The 18,234-nt window shown below is 41.1% G+C and overlaps 1 protein-coding gene across 2 annotated transcripts in view; it reads right to left on the bottom strand.

Moving 5' to 3' along the window:
* Window positions 1-804: 804 nt before the first annotated feature.
* exoc3l1 (exocyst complex component 3-like 1) overlaps window positions 805-18,234 on the bottom strand; it is an 18,425-nt gene continuing 995 nt past the window's right edge. Inside the window, exons 2-15 of one of the 2 annotated variants that reach the window (XM_078257991.1) lie at window positions 15,109-15,284; window positions 14,706-14,925; window positions 14,182-14,394; window positions 11,938-12,137; window positions 10,979-11,197; window positions 9,141-9,211; window positions 7,448-7,565; window positions 6,899-7,024; window positions 6,015-6,115; window positions 5,770-5,886; window positions 4,217-4,508; window positions 3,741-3,896; window positions 2,582-2,715; window positions 805-1,736 (exon numbers count right to left, since the gene is read on the bottom strand). In XM_078257991.1, the coding sequence (XP_078114117.1) occupies window positions 1,550-1,736; window positions 2,582-2,715; window positions 3,741-3,896; window positions 4,217-4,508; window positions 5,770-5,886; window positions 6,015-6,115; window positions 6,899-7,024; window positions 7,448-7,565; window positions 9,141-9,211; window positions 10,979-11,197; window positions 11,938-12,137; window positions 14,182-14,394; window positions 14,706-14,925; window positions 15,109-15,284 (2,330 nt within the window). In that variant the 3' untranslated portion in view covers window positions 805-1,549. The remainder of the gene's footprint in view (window positions 1,737-2,581; window positions 2,716-3,740; window positions 3,897-4,216; window positions 4,509-5,769; window positions 5,887-6,014; window positions 6,116-6,898; window positions 7,025-7,447; window positions 7,566-9,140; window positions 9,212-10,978; window positions 11,198-11,937; window positions 12,138-14,181; window positions 14,395-14,705; window positions 14,926-15,108; window positions 15,285-18,234) is intronic. The other variant, XM_078257992.1, reaches the window with a different exon arrangement.

The following is an 18,234-nucleotide window of genomic DNA, read 5'->3' as shown; positions in this document are numbered from 1 at the left end:
GGGTCACGTGACTGACATTTTCACTCGATTTATTTATTACAGGGACATAACATGACATTTCATTAAAATAACAATAGCGCTGTGGAGATAGGTCTAGCAATGCGAGACTGTAATCTAAATATCTGAAAAGTACAATCACTAACTGGCCTGACTTTTTATATCATAATAAAATACGAAAGTTTGCTTTAAAGCATTTATTTAAACATTTATATGACAGAGTTTATGATGTGCTTTAGAGGATGGCGTTGGACCAGAACAAGGAAAATAACAACAGGAAACACTATTCAAAAGGAAATGTCAGAAAAAGAATACATAAATACAATAAATACATGAAAAACAACAATATAAACATCAATACAAGATCAAATTGAACAAAACAACAAATACATGACAGTTAAAATTGATTTAAAAGGAATGAGTTAGCAGCTTAAGTTCCTCAGGTCGGATGGTTCAGTCACTGAAAAACCATGTTTAGCCTGAAGTCCAAACTGTAATGTGATGATGCATCCATCTTCGTCCTCTTATCCAGCATCGGGTCGCGGGGGGAGCAGCTCCAGCAGGGGACCCCAAACTTCCCTTTCCAGAGCCACATTAACCAGCTCCGTAATGTGATGATGCTTTAATAAAATGCTCTTTATATTTTAACATTCCTATACTGTATGATGATACTGATATAGCTACATTCTTCTGTTACATACCATAAAACAACCATTCAGCAGTTTGTGGACTGCATCTTTTTGCAAATTAGGTTTTATTTAGATTATATTTTAAACCTTTGACTACTAATGTGTGAAATACACATTGCATCACAATTGATTTGCCAATTCAAAATCCCATAGTTTCTTCAGCAGGAAATGTCAGGCTTTGCAGTTGAATACATTCAGATAAAAGATACAAGTAGACTTTGAATATCTCTTTCTAATTATTGGTCAGGATTCAGAAAGGTGTCACATTTCCCTGATTAATTATCTCCAGTAGGTGCTGTTGTGTTATGTGATGGATGTCACTTGACATGTCAGTTCACCCAAGTCACAAAAAAACCCTTTTCATCAGTAATATGTAGTATTGAGTATCGAAACATGCCTTGTAATTCAACACCCAATTTTAATACCTAAGGAGTAAATCTCATCATCGCCAGTGAGCCAATCAGCACACAGCATGCTCCTACCAAGATCTAATAATGTCTGTGATTGGCTGTCTAACGTTACACGTCGTAGAGACACGCAGGAGAAACTCTACGTTACACAGAGACGGCTCATGTTGTAGGAGCTGAAAATTAATAAAAGGATTTGTGCCGTAATGTTGTAATTTCTTTTTGTTTTATAAAATTGGTATCGAAAAAAGTATCGTTTAGCAACCGGTATCTAAGTCAAGGTATTGGTACCGGTATCGAACATTTTTTAACGATACCTAGCCCTACAGGAACAGCTCATGCATATTTTCGTGTAAAGACGAGCTATGGGCACCTGGCTTAAAGATCTGCCTGAGAACCAGATCCACCCTGAATTTAATGTGAAAAGGTGTGTTTAGGCCACAGTTTGTGTCCCTGTCATGCACACTTGGCAGTGGGCAGACAGAAGGCCATGGTGGAGGGAGGCACCAGGATGTCAGTGAAGATGGGCCGATATCCTGCAGGCAGAGGGGGGGCGCTCTGCTCCAGCAAGTCCAGTACAGACCCTCTGATGTCCCTGGAGACATCACCACGGATGTCCAGCAGTACAGACACATGTTCTTCACTGAGGGAACAGAAAAACATGCTCATTACAAGCTCAATATAATATATATTACAAAATATGCATGCTTGTTAAATGGTAGATATCTCATGTTGGATTAAAACTCTTCAAAGTAATCTTTTTTTTCTGAACCATTAGTATTAAATCATTTTGCTATAAGGATCTAGTTTTGATTTCAATCAGGGGTGGAGAAAAAAAATCCATATAGCATAGTTTTGCGATATTCTTCCTGGAAATACTGTATAGTTACACAGACGTGAAGCATCCATTTTTGATTATAGGCAATAAATTGCACATGAGAATTGAACTTTTTTACAACATTTATGACAGGTTTTCATGACAGTGTTGGTCAGTTTGTCTACCTGACAATCCCATGTTGCAGCAATAACATTGAAGTGAGATGTTTGGGTACGTAATTTGAAGTTGGAAAAAAGGCAATACATTTCAATGTATCGCAGAATATCGTATCGTGGGGCCTCTGGTGATCTTTTGGGGAATGATTGTAAAGATTTAGAAGGAATACGTTTAGGGCATTTCCTCTCTCACTGGGACCTTTTGGGACCGATTGGTGGGATTGCTGTGGACGGAGATACATTGGTAAGAACTAATGAGGTTTAACCATTTAATATTGAATGTGGCCTTTTGTTTTGCAGGGTGCAAATGGTCCACCAAAACCCGTGGCTCCGTCCGGAGCTTAGCGCCGCCCAAGACGATTGTGATTGATTTAAAGAAAAGCAAACAACCCAGAGCATTTTTTTTCTCCTATCCTAGAATGCATCTGTGGTGTAGCCAGACTTTACTCCACAGCGCTGTGGAGATAGCTCTGGTAATGAGTGAGGTCCGATTACCTGATGTCAGGGTATTTGGCTGCGAGTCCAGAAACTTCCAGAGTGAGCATGCCGGGGTCTTTCAGTCGGATGAAGTCAGCCAGGACGGGTAGTAAGGCCAAAGGATTCACTTCAGGTACTGACCCTTCACCTTCCTACAGACAGGTACACGTATGAGTTTGATATGTTGACAACATATATCAATACTTTGGACTGAAACTGTAATTGGCTAATAGTTTTGCATGCCATAAAATGTGTATGAGTAATCAGTATTCAGTGTTTTATTCATGCAAAAGCCATTCTAAAAGCTTGTGGGACACTTAAACTCTCCTCAACAATACAGAATGCTATGATATCTAATACTACAGTAGCATAACAAATCAATCAGGGTAAATTAAAGTGTAATCTAGTCATAATTTTGCCATAAATCACAGTTTATTCACATATCATCATCATATCATTAAGACACACATTTCGATAGGTACAATTTTCATATGCAGGATGTGCAAAATGGGGAGCCCCAAATAAGAGGAGGGGGCCCAATAACCTTAAATAAATTCAGTTAGGTTCCAGATAGTCTATAGCCACAACGTTCCACTTCCGGGATTGCTCCTGTGCTGCTGGAAATTCCGCCGGATCACGCTCTTTTCTCTCCCGGATGTGTGTTACCTTCCTCTGTCTCTGTGTTGGCGTTCTAACCTCTGGTGGATTTGTGAGGACTCTGGTTAACTGCTCCTCAGATCTCTGCAGGGTAAATCCAGACAGCTAGCTAGACTATCTGTCCAATCGGAGTTTTCTGTTGCACGACTAAAACTACTTTTGAACGTACACATGTTCCACCAAAACAAGTTCCTTCCTGAGACTATTTAGCAGAGGCACCGTGGCCCTGTCCGGCACTTAATGACGATTGTGACTGGTTTAAAGAAATGCCAATGAACCAGAGCACGTTTTACTCCCATCCCGGAATACTGTGTGGACTAGCCAGACCCTCCTCCGCAGCGCTGTGGAGGAGGGTCTGGCAAAGCGAGACTAGGTTCCAGATCTCTCACAGACAGCTACAAATAAAGAATACTACAACTGTAGTATTGATTTCTTCTACAAAATTTGTAGAAGTTTTAAAGTGCATTCATGATTGTTATTATTATTTTTTATTATGACAGCAAATGTCAGTCCGTCTCACCAGGCTGTGGAGGATTTCTCGAAACTGCTGGTCGTCCTGAACCATCTGCTGGGCGAGCTGCCTCCTCTCCTCGGCGCTGCGACACACCAGCCTCTTCTGCATCAGAGCCCTGACGTACTCCACCACCATCAGCCACTGGGCCTCCTCCTGCAGACGCTGTACACACAATAATAAGACTCAGCAGCCATGTTGACCACACACCACAGACTCCCCCAGAAAAGTTGTTTTGCCCCGTAGAGTGTCTTTTGTTTTCTGACAAGGGCCCGGCTGGGGACAGTCACAGAGTGATGGCAGCATTATTGTCAAGCCCAATAGTTTCTGTGATAACAGAATCACGGACGGAATCGCAAAGTTAAAAAAAGAGATATTTTTTGATCAACCAATAAATTGCCCAAAGCAGGTCTACCACTGAGAAATGTCTGTATGTCTAAAATAGCATCTACACAGCGGGGACAGAATCAGAGCAAAGCTGTGACCTGTCTGCAGGGCGGTCTAACGCGGCCGTACAGCTCCAGGTGACGCTCCAGCATGCAGCACAGTTTTGGGGTGGGGTCTCCCTGGACCAGCCAGGGTCGGGTCAGCAGGCCTGGGAGGAAAGGCTGAAGGTCCAGCAGGAGGTGATCCATCACCAGGCGACACGCCCGTCTCACTGCCCGGTCCAGAGCTGCCAGAGGGTTGGGAGGAGTGCGAGATAACTGTCCCGCCGACCGGGACGACTGCTGCTGCTGCAGGCTCTCTGTGGACTTTCTGTATGGAACACAAGGAACACTGTGGATTTTGTTAAGACCTGTATTGGTTTTTAATTTCATTATGCTTTTATTTAGCTAATTATTGTAATGGCGGGGACTACTACATAAATAACAGCACAGCCTTTATCAGACAGGTCATTAGAGCTGTTGTGTTGGAGGTACTTAACACAATTAGCACATTTGCAAATTATTACTTTTTGCTGAGGACAAACTGATTAGACGGTAACCTCCTTATAGGGAGTAGAATAGAGGAAAGTAGCAAACTGTTCCCAGTCTTTGACAACTGCATGTGATGTGATTAACCTCAAAGTTTGTAGTTCTTGCCGTGGAAGTTGAGCAGTGCTGCATGTTTTGGAGGCAAACAGGGTACACACAGTATGTCTCGTGTAGAAGCACATGATGTATCTCCATGTAGCTAGCTCCCTGCTTTCATGCTGCAACTCAGTGCTGTTTGATGCATTGCTTCAATATCAAATGGTGTTTTAACTGTCATATTTAATAATCTGTAATTAGAGATGGAAGAAGTGTTCAGATCCCTTAAGTAAAAGTTGCAATACAGCAATGTAAAATACATGAGTATTATTAGCAAAATGTACTTTACATTTCAAAAGTAAAAGTACACATGATGTAGAATGGCCCCTTTCAGTGTAATACTATTATATACTGCACATCTTAATCTCTCCATCACTAAATGCCCACTGGCAATGACACACACTAATGAGTGCACACTAAAAGCTACATATCCCTCCATTTCTGAGAGGCACAGTATAATTGTAATTGTTGATGATTCTGGGAGCATAATTTCCCAAAATAAACAGGATCAGGTGTCTCTGTGATTAGCTTCTGTAGATAAAAAAAAAGTTTCCCACAGGCAAGAAACTGATCCGCTCTTTTTCTAGTTCTCTGTTATTTGCAGTATGAAGCACCTCTTTTTGGACACGGAAACACAGTTGCAGCAAACATTACCACACCACTTGTGATGATTGCCAATCAGGGTACAAAATGATCACCATCCACTAGCCAAATCCTGCAAAATATGCAAGTGGCCCATAGATTTACTTCACTGACCAGCCAAAAAAAACCGATAGTCTATTGAGTGGCAGGTAACATTTGAACATTCACTAGCCATTTGGTTGGTGGACAAACAAGTTGATTTTGCACCCTGTTGCCAACATAATATTAACCTATTTAGAGTCCCCAACATGTTCGAAATTAATTCCAAACAGTTGTGTAACAAAGCTTTTCAGTGGCCATTCACCACCACTCTGCCATTATCTCACTTGAGGATGATGCAGTTGCTGATGGAGGCCAGCAGGTAGTGGAGGTAGTACTTGTTTTTGTTGTTGCTCGAATTCCTGCGATGCTCCTTCCCAAATTCCACCAGGGCTTCTCGAAACCTGCGATGTGAAGGAATGGAGGTGAATGAAAGGGTGAAGGTGAAAACTTGCCCAAGTCTGTTTCGATATACTGAAAAGAAAATGTGTGACAGGCAGCCACAACTAGCGAAACTTGCATGAACCCACACCTGTTTAGGAGGTTCTCCATCTCATACAGACCCATCTGGATCGTCTGGTCTCGTAGAGACTCTCCGATCATCAGAGCCACCCGGGCATTCTCCTCCAGCATCTACCCCGGTACCACAAACAAACAAAACCACATCAAATATACGGTCCAATATGACACATCACTACTCATAGAATCGACACCACTACTGCACCATAGTGGTGTTAGGCAGGTAAAATGATACTATGACAATCTTTTGCTAATTTAATTTAAAGGTGCAATAAGCATTATAATGTAATGACATTACAAACAGTGTCTCCAGGGAGTGAAAACATCTTGGCCACTTCGTTACGCAAGTAAGTTCACTTTTTTGGTCTCTGCCCACAGCTTGTGATCAGAGACGACTCCAAAGCACTTTAGTGCACACTGGGCGTCAGGTTCTAATGAAGCCAATAGGACAATATCATCAGCAAACAGCAGAGATGCCAGGCAACATCACCAAATTGGACACTCTCCCGACTTCATCTGGGCCTTGACATACTGTGAACAAATGAGTTACTGTAGGCTCCACAACCTCCCAGTTATCTGTGAGACGGTAAAACGCTGGACCAGTTCCAGAACCAGGATACAAGTAACAAACAGGAATAAGTTACTCCTGAATATCCGGTTGAATAAATCTTTCAAAAGGTGTATGCAGAGGCATCTATCTGACATGCAAAAAATTTTTTTGGATTATATATAATGTGATAGTTACTGAGTGTGACTGTTAGTTTGATCTTTTTTTTAATGAGAAATCTATGTACGGTATGTGTGTGTGTGTGTGTGTGTGTGTGTGTGTGTGTGTGTGTGTGTGTGTGTGTGTGTGTGTGTGTGTGTGTGTGTTTTGTATTCATTGTGTACTTGTACCTGTGTGATAATAGTGGGCAGGCTGGTTTGGTAGAACCCTTCATGGTCCGTATCTGGCTCCTGCTCTCTCTGCCAGTCTTGCAGCTCCACCTGTAACGCTTTGTGCATCCACTCGGATACACTCTTCTAAAACAGCAACAACATGGACACACACATGTACTTAGCATAACAACATAGATACCATCATGTTCCTCAACATGTTATAGCACTCTTGATAGGGTTTTTTCGCACTTTCAATTTCAATATTACTAACTTTCCCAGATATGAATTGCATTTATTTTCATAGGTAGTCAACATGTCCCTTTCGAAAAGATAATAGATATCCATAAAGAAATTGTTGGAGGATGTGATATGATAGAAGTCCAACACAGGATGTGTAGTCCTATGTACTGTATATCCAGACTGTATAATGTCTTTTTAATTCAGTTTCCAAACCTGCATACTAAAATTACCTAAACTATGTAGGTTCCATACATAGGATATACAGTAGAGGTACAATTTGTGTAGCCTATCCTAAAAAAAAAAAAAAAGCTTTTGTGTGGGACTCACCCGAACACTTTGTACATATTTGTTCTGCAGCTGCTCCAGTCCCTCGGTGGAGATGAGAGGTCCCAGTTCTACTTTCTCCATCTCAGTCACCAGCTCTGGGTGACCCATCATGTCTGGGCTGCCAAATCAAGACAGTCAGACTCTGAGCTTTGTTATACCACAATTAATTGCTAACATTAGCTAAGGTCTTAATGTGTATGACTGGTAACTGTTGATATTGTTTAAATATGCCAAATTGTAATTATAGAAGTGATTATTGGTCTGACTATATATTTTTATTATTATTTAAATTGTTAGTTGTTGGCACTTGACCCTTTACACGTTCATAGAAACAAAAATGACGGGGGTGTACAGTTAGACAAAATGTTTTATGATAATAAAGAGGCCTGGTTTACTTCATAGGCTGTGTATTTTGTGTTATTACATTATCTGGGTCACATAAGGGTAATATAACCAAAGGATGTATCCTGCTATTTATTCAAAACTTTAATTTGTTTGAAAAAGCAAGAAATACATTAATATTTTCAAATTTGACTGAAAGAGACAATTGTATTGTGCAGCAAAATGTGGAATTTGTTTCAGCTCTAATCATTATAATGCCCAAATGGTTCATTGGCAATCAAAAACAAACATTTTCACTATATGAAAGTTGAATAAAAATCATTATAATGCTGCATTTTTAATTCACTTTTGGGCAGCACAAGGTGATGAGAGTCTTTATGACTCTTTAAAGCTAAACTATGGCATCTCACTACACTTGTTCAGAGGTTGCATATGTGTCTGACCTACGAGCAGTTCCAAGGATGATTTTCCCGTCTCAGATTCTTTCATTTAAAAAAGCTTTTAGAGGTCTGAAGAGGTGGAAAAGTCCAGAATTTTACAAGAACAAAGCAAAGATTTGAGAGAAGTAAAAAACGTATCTGGTTAATCATCTTGCAACACCTTGGGGGTTCTGACACCTAGGATGGGGATCACTTATGTATACTACATTTGTTTTTACCCCAAAACTATTGCTTAATGCAGCTGTGAACACTTTTGGAAAATGGAACTTAGATAACAATTTCACAACAGATGGTAGTTGTGATAGATTACATTGTCAGGATGTTTTCTTGTTGTGTATTGGTTACGTTTAGGTGGTCATTTAGGGAAAGGGATAGGAAATATGAGAGAATGTATGTATTAAAATTAATCCGCTGCATTTTAAATAAAATGTTCAGTAAGGGCAGTTTCACATCTAGGCCTATGGTTTGTTTTCTTTGGTCTGAATCAGTTGATGAGTTTGGAAACTTGGAGCGATTTCCCCCTTGGTTCGTTTTTAGTTTCACACCTGAAAAACTCCAAGCATACCAAAATATGTCATTTCAAATCACGTAAGAACGTTCACTCCTCTGGTCGGATGTGTCTGGGGTGGGAGCAAGAAAGTAAATACAGGAAGAAGGTGTGTTCTGGACATCTCCATGGTTAAACCAGCTCATTTAATTTAAATAATCTGACATTGTTTGGCGAGAGACGTTACTACGTCTGCTCTGTCTTCAATGACCTCCATCTCTCAAGTCACCTCAAATCAAAACTTAAATAATCCTCATTTCAAATGTAGCTACACATTACACAAACTGTTTTAAAGCACAAAGAACCACACAGACAGAGAGACAAAGAATATAAATACAGAATCTGTGCAGGTCATGGATCTCACCTGTTGTAGATGCGTAACACCCAGTTGAGCACAGCAAAGATTTCCCCACTCTCCAGGTCCCAGCTGCTAACCTAGGCCACAAGTATCACTTACACATGTATAATGAGCCTGTCACCAGTTTGAAAATAATTGATCCAAATGATGATACATCTACAAACTCCAGTTGGCAATAGAGAAAATGACTGCTAATTAAAAAATAAAATTAACTGAGAAGAAAGAAACTATTATTTGTCACATATGATCCTACAGTACAAAGTAGTGAAATTCATTTTCTGTATTTAACCTAGGGCTGGGTGATATGGAGAAAATCAGATATCATGATATTCTTGACCAAATACATCAATATTGCCACGATATTGTATTGTAAATATTTTTTACAATTATTTTTTCCAGCTATATATTGACTATGTTTACATGCATGCACAAAAATAGTCTGATGGTAAAACAAACCCACAATTCTTCAAATGATATTCCATCAAAATGTTTCACAACTGTTTTTATGAGAAAATTGAGTTAGCATGTGCTTTATCATCAATTTAGACAATGTAATTGTATATGACGATATCTTGATATATGATTTCATCACGATATGACTCCATTGAAAGATGATAAATTATCATATTGAATTATTGCCCAGCCCTAATTTAACCCATCCTGAGCATTAGGAGGAGTGGACAGCTATACACACAGCATCCAGGGAGCAACATGGGGGTCATCCACAGCCAGTGGATCCATTAAAAGGAAACGTCAGTGATTTTCAACTGTATCTCTATCTGAATAAGGCAAATGGTGTAAAAAAAAAAAACCTGCTGGTCTTACCAGTGTTCTCTGTGTCTCTGGGGCTGAGCCGGCCGCAGCTGCAAAATCTGCTCTACTTCTTTCCTCCAGTGATGTCACTGGTGTCCGGAAGAACTACAAGCTACTCCAGCGCTGCTAGCAGGGGGCGCAATGCCAAACTTCCCTGTTCTCTTCTCTTGTATTGCAAACTAGCTACGGTACCATTATCAAGAGGATGTCATGACCGAAAGTTTTTTACCATGTAGATTTTACGACTGGAAAAGAAAACCAAGACCAGCAGGGTGATTTTTGGGCTGTCTTTGTATTTTGTATCATGATATGCCTCTGAAGAAGGAGTGAGAGCCTCCAACGAGCCGCTGCTCAAACAGGAGCCGGGACAGCAGAGAGAGACAAGGGGGGCACGCAGTGTGTGGAGCCGGCATATTGTCCCATCTTACTCGGTGAATTACTTTCAAACAAAAAAACTGAGTTGTTAGTCGATAGAACAGTGGAAAGACTAACTAAGGCAGGTTTGGTGAGTTGCAGTTCATTTATGTCTGGAATGAAGTGTGTTTCATGATAATATATATAATAATTTATTTATTATATAATTATATATATATATTATATAAGGTATTTATTCTTGTCTTGGTTCGTGAAAGAGTCAAACTTGAATTCAGAAGGTGTACAGTTGTATTTGTCAGTTTAGGTGTAAGAATATTTGCTTTCTTGACATTTTGAGAGTTTATTTTGTTACCTAAAAAGTGAAGTCACCGCTGGTGAACAATGCATCCTGGTACATGTAGGCAGAGCTGACACAGTCACCACTACATATACCATCAGTATTGATTGGACATCCACATTAATGGTGGCAACTTTTCCATTTAAAGACAATATTAAAGTCTCATGGCTCTTAATATTATATGTAAACTATGATCATGCATAGCAGAAAATGATATAAGAAGCAATAGTCACTGTAACTGTTTGTAGAAATTTGTAGCCTACATGACTTTTACAAAAGCTAAACATTGTGCAGCATAGTCTCTCACACTATCACTGACCTGTGCCAGGTGAGCATGTAAACAGCGGTGGCAGGCCCTCAGGTAGGCTCTTGTTAGCCGGTAGTGTGGGGGGACGCAGTGCTCCAGCAGGTGGCGTACGGTGGCCAGGTCAGCCATGATACCGTGTTGGAGAGCAGAGAGATGGCCTGCTAGACCCGGACCACGCGTGTGCAGGTAGGAAACACTGCGGAACCGTGCAGAAACTGCTTCCTCTAGTACCTGAAAGGCAGGATATGTGAGACAGGAGCAGTATTATAGTTAACTGAAACAAAAATAAACAGTCCAAAATATTTTTAGTGAACTGAAACTAAAGAAAAAACAAAACCTTCAAGAAAAACTTAAACTTAACTGAAACTATATTGCCAGGTTAGAAAAACTAAAACAAAAAATGAACGCAAATCTTTTCGGTATTGACATCGATTTGACATTGACATTCCAGTAGATGGCGCTGTCGCCACAATTGCTTCACTTTGGACTCTAAAGTAGAGCGAAGATCCAAGACCTTCCTCCACAGCGCTGCGGAGGAGGGTCTGGCTAGTCCACACAGCATTCCTGGATGGGAGTAAAACATGCTCTGGTTTATTGGCATTTCTTTAAACCAATCACAATCGTCTTGGGTGGTGCTAAGTTCCAGACGGAGCCACGGTGCCTCTGCTAAATAGCCTCAGGAAGGACCTTGTGGACGTGTGGACGTTCAACAGTAGTTTTAGTCGTGCAACAGAAAACTCAGATTGGACAGATAGTCTAGCTAGCTGTCTGGATTTACCCTGCAGAGATCTGAGGAGCAGTTAACCATAGTCCTCACAAATCCACCAGACGTTAGAACGCAACACAAAGACAGAGGAAGGGGACGGATGTCCGGCCGAAATGAGGGACATCCGGCGGCACCGGAGCAATGCCGGAAATGAAACATCGTCGATATAGACTATATAGACTAGTTTGTATCAGCTGGTGCTGACCTGGAAGAAGCATGCTCTCCAGCAGCGAGGTCGTCCTGGGGGCAGGGGCCTGGTGTTGCCTCTGCTCCCCCCTCTCTCCTCCAGGAAAGCTTGGTCCAGGGCCTCCTCCCGCTCCACAATCCTCACCGCCGACACAAATGGGGTTGGGTTTTGTCGGGCCAGAGCCAGAGCACTGCTCACCACCGCCCACAGCTCCTTACCTGCAGTGACAGGGTGGATGTTGAGAATGGAGAGAGACTTGTGTGCTTCCATCAGCAACAATGCAGCCTGGCAATGATCATGAATGCTGCTGATACTCAATATCACTCTCTCACTGCACTTATCTAGGCTACATACATCAAATATGCTCTAATATTTTTTTGTCATTGAGTTTGTTCATCAAAGCTACATTAAAGTTTTCATTAAGCTGGCACTGATACAAACATTGCCTGATCTTGAACACGGGAAATTTCAGGCCCACTTGTGTTGGCTTCCCATATTCCTCTATTATAATGTTTAAAGCTACAGTGATCAATATTTTGAACCACTGATCAAATGACTGTGTGTACTGTGATAGGAGGTGATTTTTTTTAGCATCTTTTAGCTCATCATCATTTTGGTTTTCTTGCCCCCAAATAGCTGCAGCTGCAATTAAGTAGCTTTTTAGCTATTTTTCTTTTAGCAAAACGTTCTGATGAACTGAGTGTACACTACCTGCCCAGAAGCAATCAGTAGACAGACAAAGTAAGCAGCTACTCTATTACTTTTACTAGCTCTATTAGAGATTTCTTTCCTCAGGAGTTGGTGAGTGGCTAGAAACGTGTGTGTGTAAACAGGCAACTTCTGTTAAGATGTTTGCCAAAACAACTTAAAGGTCCTATGTTGTCAAAGGTGGCCAAGTCTTTTTTAATTATGAAGCAGTTTGAGGTGCAATATAATTACTGTGAAAGGATCAAAACGTTCAATCCACAGAGAAATGCACACAGTCCGTATTCAGAAACTGTGCCTTTAAACGAGCCGTCAGGACTTATGTACGGTTGTGATGTCACAACTATACTGTACTGTATATATAGGTAGAAAGTGCTGCTACAGTGCCGTTACAATCATTCCCCAGCTGCAACGACTGTGAAGAGATTTGGAGAGCGCAGATGTGAAGACCAGGAAACTCTGACCAATCAGAGCAGACTGGGCTTTTTTTCAGGAGGGGGGCTCAAAGAGACGGGCGCTAAAATGGAGCATTTCACACAGGGGGGTAAATACAGGTATAGACAGACAGTCGGGGTTCAAAATAAATGTTTCCGTCCAGCAGCAAAATGGCTAGCGAGTGATTCAATTTTACCAGCCACTCAATAGATTGAAACGCAAAATATATGTATAAACCTGGAAATTAGCGTATTATGGGACCTTTAACGGGGTGAAAATATGTCAGTGTTGTGTTATGAGCTTGTTCTGCTGCCCCCAAGTGACCAAAAAAAGCAACCAATACAGCTTCAACTTTAACTAAAGCTAGTTGAACTCACCATGTCTTTGCAGAGGATGAGTCTGAATTTGATCTCATAATTTTGATTTGAATGAGAAGATTGAACAAACAATCTATTTTGTAGCCTTAAATTTAAATAAAAGCAACATCAGAGAAGCATCCAAGAACAATGGTCCCTCCAAGCTGAGAAACTGATGCGATGTTTATTAGTATAATTTATCACAATGACTAAACAATAATATCTTTTCAGCTGTTATTCCTCTGTCTCATCCTCAGTGGGGCCAGGTATAGTATTCCAGTATCAGTGCCACTCCAATACCTGAGACCTTTTTATACATTTAACCAAACTTGTCAAATACATTTAATATCGTCTTTACACAAACAGCCCCACATGAAGTTGGTTGCAAAAAAACGCAGTCTAAATGAGGCAAAATTCGGATTTGAATAAGGCAATGTCTAACCAAAGACTAAGAAAACCGAACTGGTCAAAAATGCAGTGCTATCTTTTAGTGTTTTATAGTTTTCAATAGTTGAAGCCATAGAGATATTCTTGGTCAGCACAAAAAATGATTGAGAATCGATACAGAGTCTTACTCCTAAGAAATTCTGTTGATACAAGATAAATTATGGATACATAAATATTTTTATATCTATACAAAAATATGGGGCACTAAACTACAACAAGTACAGTTGCCATACCGTATAGGTTTGCTTTTGAATAGGTCGGATGAATTAAACTGGTATAACTGCATAAACTGTGAAGCTGTCTACCCCCGTGTCCTTACCCAGGGCGTCCACCAGCTGCCCGACACCAGAGAAATATTTGGCCACCAGCTCCTGGTCCTCTTTACTGAGTGCACTTCCTGCCATCCCATTAGCCCCGTGGAGCTGCCAGAGGATGTCGTCCTGCCAGCGCTCCAGATCCATCAGCCGGGCGTGGGCCTCCAGGAGCCGCCGGGACTCCACTAGACGCTCAGTCTCCAGCACCATGCTACGCACTGCAAAGAGCAAGGAAGGGGAGGAGGGAGAGAGAACTTCATTCCTCAAACTGTCAACAACTTATGCAATAACCTCTTGCTGCTTAGTTGGTCTGTTAAAAACTGAAGTTGCATATTTTTGTTTCCTGCTAAAGAAATTCTACAATTTACCATAAAATAAAATAACATAAGCTTATTGAAGGGCTGACTATATTGCCAGTATACTTGCTATTTTATCTACCCCATGTAGAGTATGGATCCCAGTAGGATGCTTTATGTTTTAACCATTCACTGAATTCATTAGAAATAAATGACTTTGTGCAGCCTCCCACCAGAGTAAAGCCGTGGCAGGTTGCTGACAGCAGCGAGGAGCTGACGGTGGTTTACAGACACTTCTCTCAGCCTCTCCAGAGACTTCACCCCCTCTGCGTTTCGATTGGACTCCAGTCCTGTTTTCTTCAAAGCATGTGACACCTCCTTCAGCTCGGCCCTGGCCTCCCGGAGTTGCTCCAGACCCCAGCCTACCCCCTCCAGGTACGACTGGACCATGGACTGAAAGGAAAGCAGCAGCAGCACGGTGGTCACTATTGATCCCCACTGATGACTAATAGCAACTATTTCTTCTGAAGTGCACAGCTGCAACCATTTACGAGGCCATTTCATAAACTCAGGTCATATTGCATCATATTGCGTGTGCATGTCTGTGTGTGTTTTCATGTGTGTCTGTGATGTCACCTTGAGTCTGGTGTGTATGGAGGCAGTCCTCTGACTCTCTCTCTTCTTGTACTGGCTCAGTCGTTCCAGATGCTCAGGCCGACAGAAAACACCTGAAGCCCACTTCAGAGCAGCACCGCGGGCCAAACACTCGGCCCTCTCCACCTCTGGCCATACCTTAGCCACTGGCACCGTGTCTGACAGAAAAATTATTAAAAAATATAGAGTTTGTTGTTGAGTTAAAGAGGAACACACAGCAATTTTACATATCAAAGTCTGTTTACAGGTCTCGGGCAGTACTGCTACAGATGTGAAAAAGGTTCTATAAAGCCTTTTGTGGCTCCAGGGACAGCTGTGCAAAATATGATAAAAGTCCTGAGGCTACATCCGCACTACTAGGTTTTCATTTATGAACCATCTCTGTCCACACAAGCGTTTAGGCTCTGTATCAGAAATGATCTCCATCCATAACAACACGTCTGACAACACATCTCACATGACCATTCACTGGCCAGTGTGTGCCGATGTAAACCTGGTTTAGTCTAGTTTAGTCTAAACATTGACAACTAGAGACCACACTCAGACTTGTGTAAATTGAACAGCTAACCAAGCAACTAAGCACAACATTTAACATGCAACAATGAGGGCTTAGTTATTATTGGCTGTTTCTGCCTGAGAATCAACTAGTGATCCATTCACACTATGATACACAAGCCACTCTTGGTTTTATGCTTTATTGCACCTGAAACAAAGCCCATCTTGCTAACATCATGAAAAATGCATAACCTTTATAAAATACAACATTAAGTCAGTGGGAAAGAGCAGAGGCGATATTTCACACTCCAATGGCCATATATTTATTGGGTGTGGTAATAGGTTATCGTATGAGTGATTAACTTAGTTGCATTTTTTTCCTCTTTTTTTTTTGCAGGGCCCTCTTTTGTAGATAAAAATATTTTCAAGCACCCCCAGACAATTGGCAGTCAAATGGGGCTCCTTAGATCAAATGTGGTCACCACAACATATCTTTATTTTGGTAGTTGTGACATTTTGGTATAGCTTCATCATCTGCTTTACGTTTACCTGGCAGTCCTTTCACAAACTTGTCCATGTTTTGCTAGAAGTGCAGCAGAACCATGCATTATATATTCATATCTAGGGTTCCCCATTATAACTCTGCAGTTATAACAGTGTTATTATTTCTATCTCCATAGCAGCTCTGCCTCCAAGAAATGTTTGGAGAAATAAAATCCAGTGTGGTGTGATAAGGTTTGTTGACACCTGGGAATTCTCTGTCAACACCAATTATGTATTGCATTATATAATGTTTTCTTAATGTGTTTTGCATTTACCAGCTCAAGAAAAAGGACACCCTGATTGTGTTATAGCCAATATTGTCCCCAAATGTCCTCCCAGCTCTCCCATGCCTTTACTGTTCACTGCTGAGCTACCAACCATATCACCCATAAAAAAAGACAATTTTGAGCATGCTAAGCAGCAGCAGTATTGATGGTTAGGGAATGGGATATGCTGTACAGTCTGTACCCTAATGGAGAGGATGTTTTTATAGCAGAGAGAACTGAGGCTCTGTTGTCAGTTTACTAGTCAGGTAAGCAGGATATCATCTGTCATCTGTTAGTCAGCTAGACCAGCCACTGCAGAAGGCCAGGGGGTACATAGAAAGATTGGGGACTAGGTCAACTAATTTGGAAAAAATAAAAATGTTGATGTGATTAAAAATAATATGTCAACATATTAGCATTAAGTCAACTGTAACACCTGAACACCACCTGTTGCAGTTATGTAAGAGTGTGTGAAAACTAGTTAGCAAGCGAGCACAGAAGTTTAAACAGGTAGCTAAAATAATGACTAAACAGTTCAAATGATTAGGGAACCACTGAGCTAGACAGGCAGCTGTGCAGTCATCAGAGTCACCTCAGTCATGATATTAATTTGAATTAAACAACTTAATTGGTCTTAGTGACTCAGCAGAGAGTAATGTGCTGTGCTAGGTCAGCTGCACTGAGCAGTCTTTGTGACTTTAGGGTTGACAGCTTGGTTGAGAGTGTTAAGATAACAACATTCAAACAGTCATCACTAAAAGTTCAGGTTTCGGTCCTGGTAAGTATAGCCATTCATGACTCTTGTGTGTTTGTGTGTGGATGTTTGGACGTCTCAATTACACAAACAGGACTGTCTCTGTCTCAGAGGAGGTCATGGGACACTACTATCTCCTAGCAACATTAAATCTGAGTGCTGAAACGTCATCATCAGCAACTCTGCAAAACAATAAACCATAGAGCTCACATTCTGGAAAGTGATGAGTCATGTAAGCTGGTGCTAAAACAGCACAGTCAAAAACACAACTGCACAGAGGACAATAGCTTCACAGATTACTGCACTATAGTACTCTGGTAATGGAAAGTTGGTATGGAAACCAGCAGACTCTCTGGTCGTCATAGCACATGGTGGAGAATTTCAGCCTGTCTGATGGCAGACCTACTTCTGCATGAAATGCTATCGCTTTTTTATGCAGATATTCAGTGTTTTTAAAGGGGCACATTTTTCCGATTTTACATGTTAATGTCAGGGTTTGAGGCATAGAGTTATAAGTGAAGCCAAAACATCTGGATCGCACCCTGGTGGCCCCCTCCATGTTAGGGATAGGACATGGGCCAAACAAACATCAAAGTACATTTCCCAAAGATGGTTTCTGTCATTTTAGGTAGTTCTTATTATAATGATGTTTGTTCAAGTGTACATTTTTGTGATAAGTTTGGCTTTTATTAGTTATGTGATGCTATAAAAATGGGTTAAAACGTCATGATTGACAACGTGCGATTGGTACTGCAGGTGTATGGGCGGGACTTTGATACTGCGGCTCCACCGCTCAATAGCTCAGACTCTGGCTCCAAGATGGCAGCGCCAGTATCTAGAATATTTTGGCTTCAATTTTGTACAGTGGGAAGAAGTGAAGACACGTCATCCATCTTTATATACAGTCTATGGTTAATGTAAATTTACTAATCACGAGGAACACAAAAGATGGTATTAAGTTACATTATGGAAAGTGTGGAATCCTTAATTGTTTGGAGTTTATACTAGGGACTACAAGTCAGGATACCTCGATCTCTGCTGCACCATTAT

This window comes from Sander vitreus, chromosome 8 (genome assembly GCF_031162955.1).
Source record: "Sander vitreus isolate 19-12246 chromosome 8, sanVit1, whole genome shotgun sequence".
Lineage (NCBI taxonomy): Eukaryota > Metazoa > Chordata > Actinopteri > Perciformes > Percidae > Sander > Sander vitreus.
Note: the sequence above shows the minus strand (reverse complement) of the source record. Positions and strands in the feature narration are given on the sequence as shown.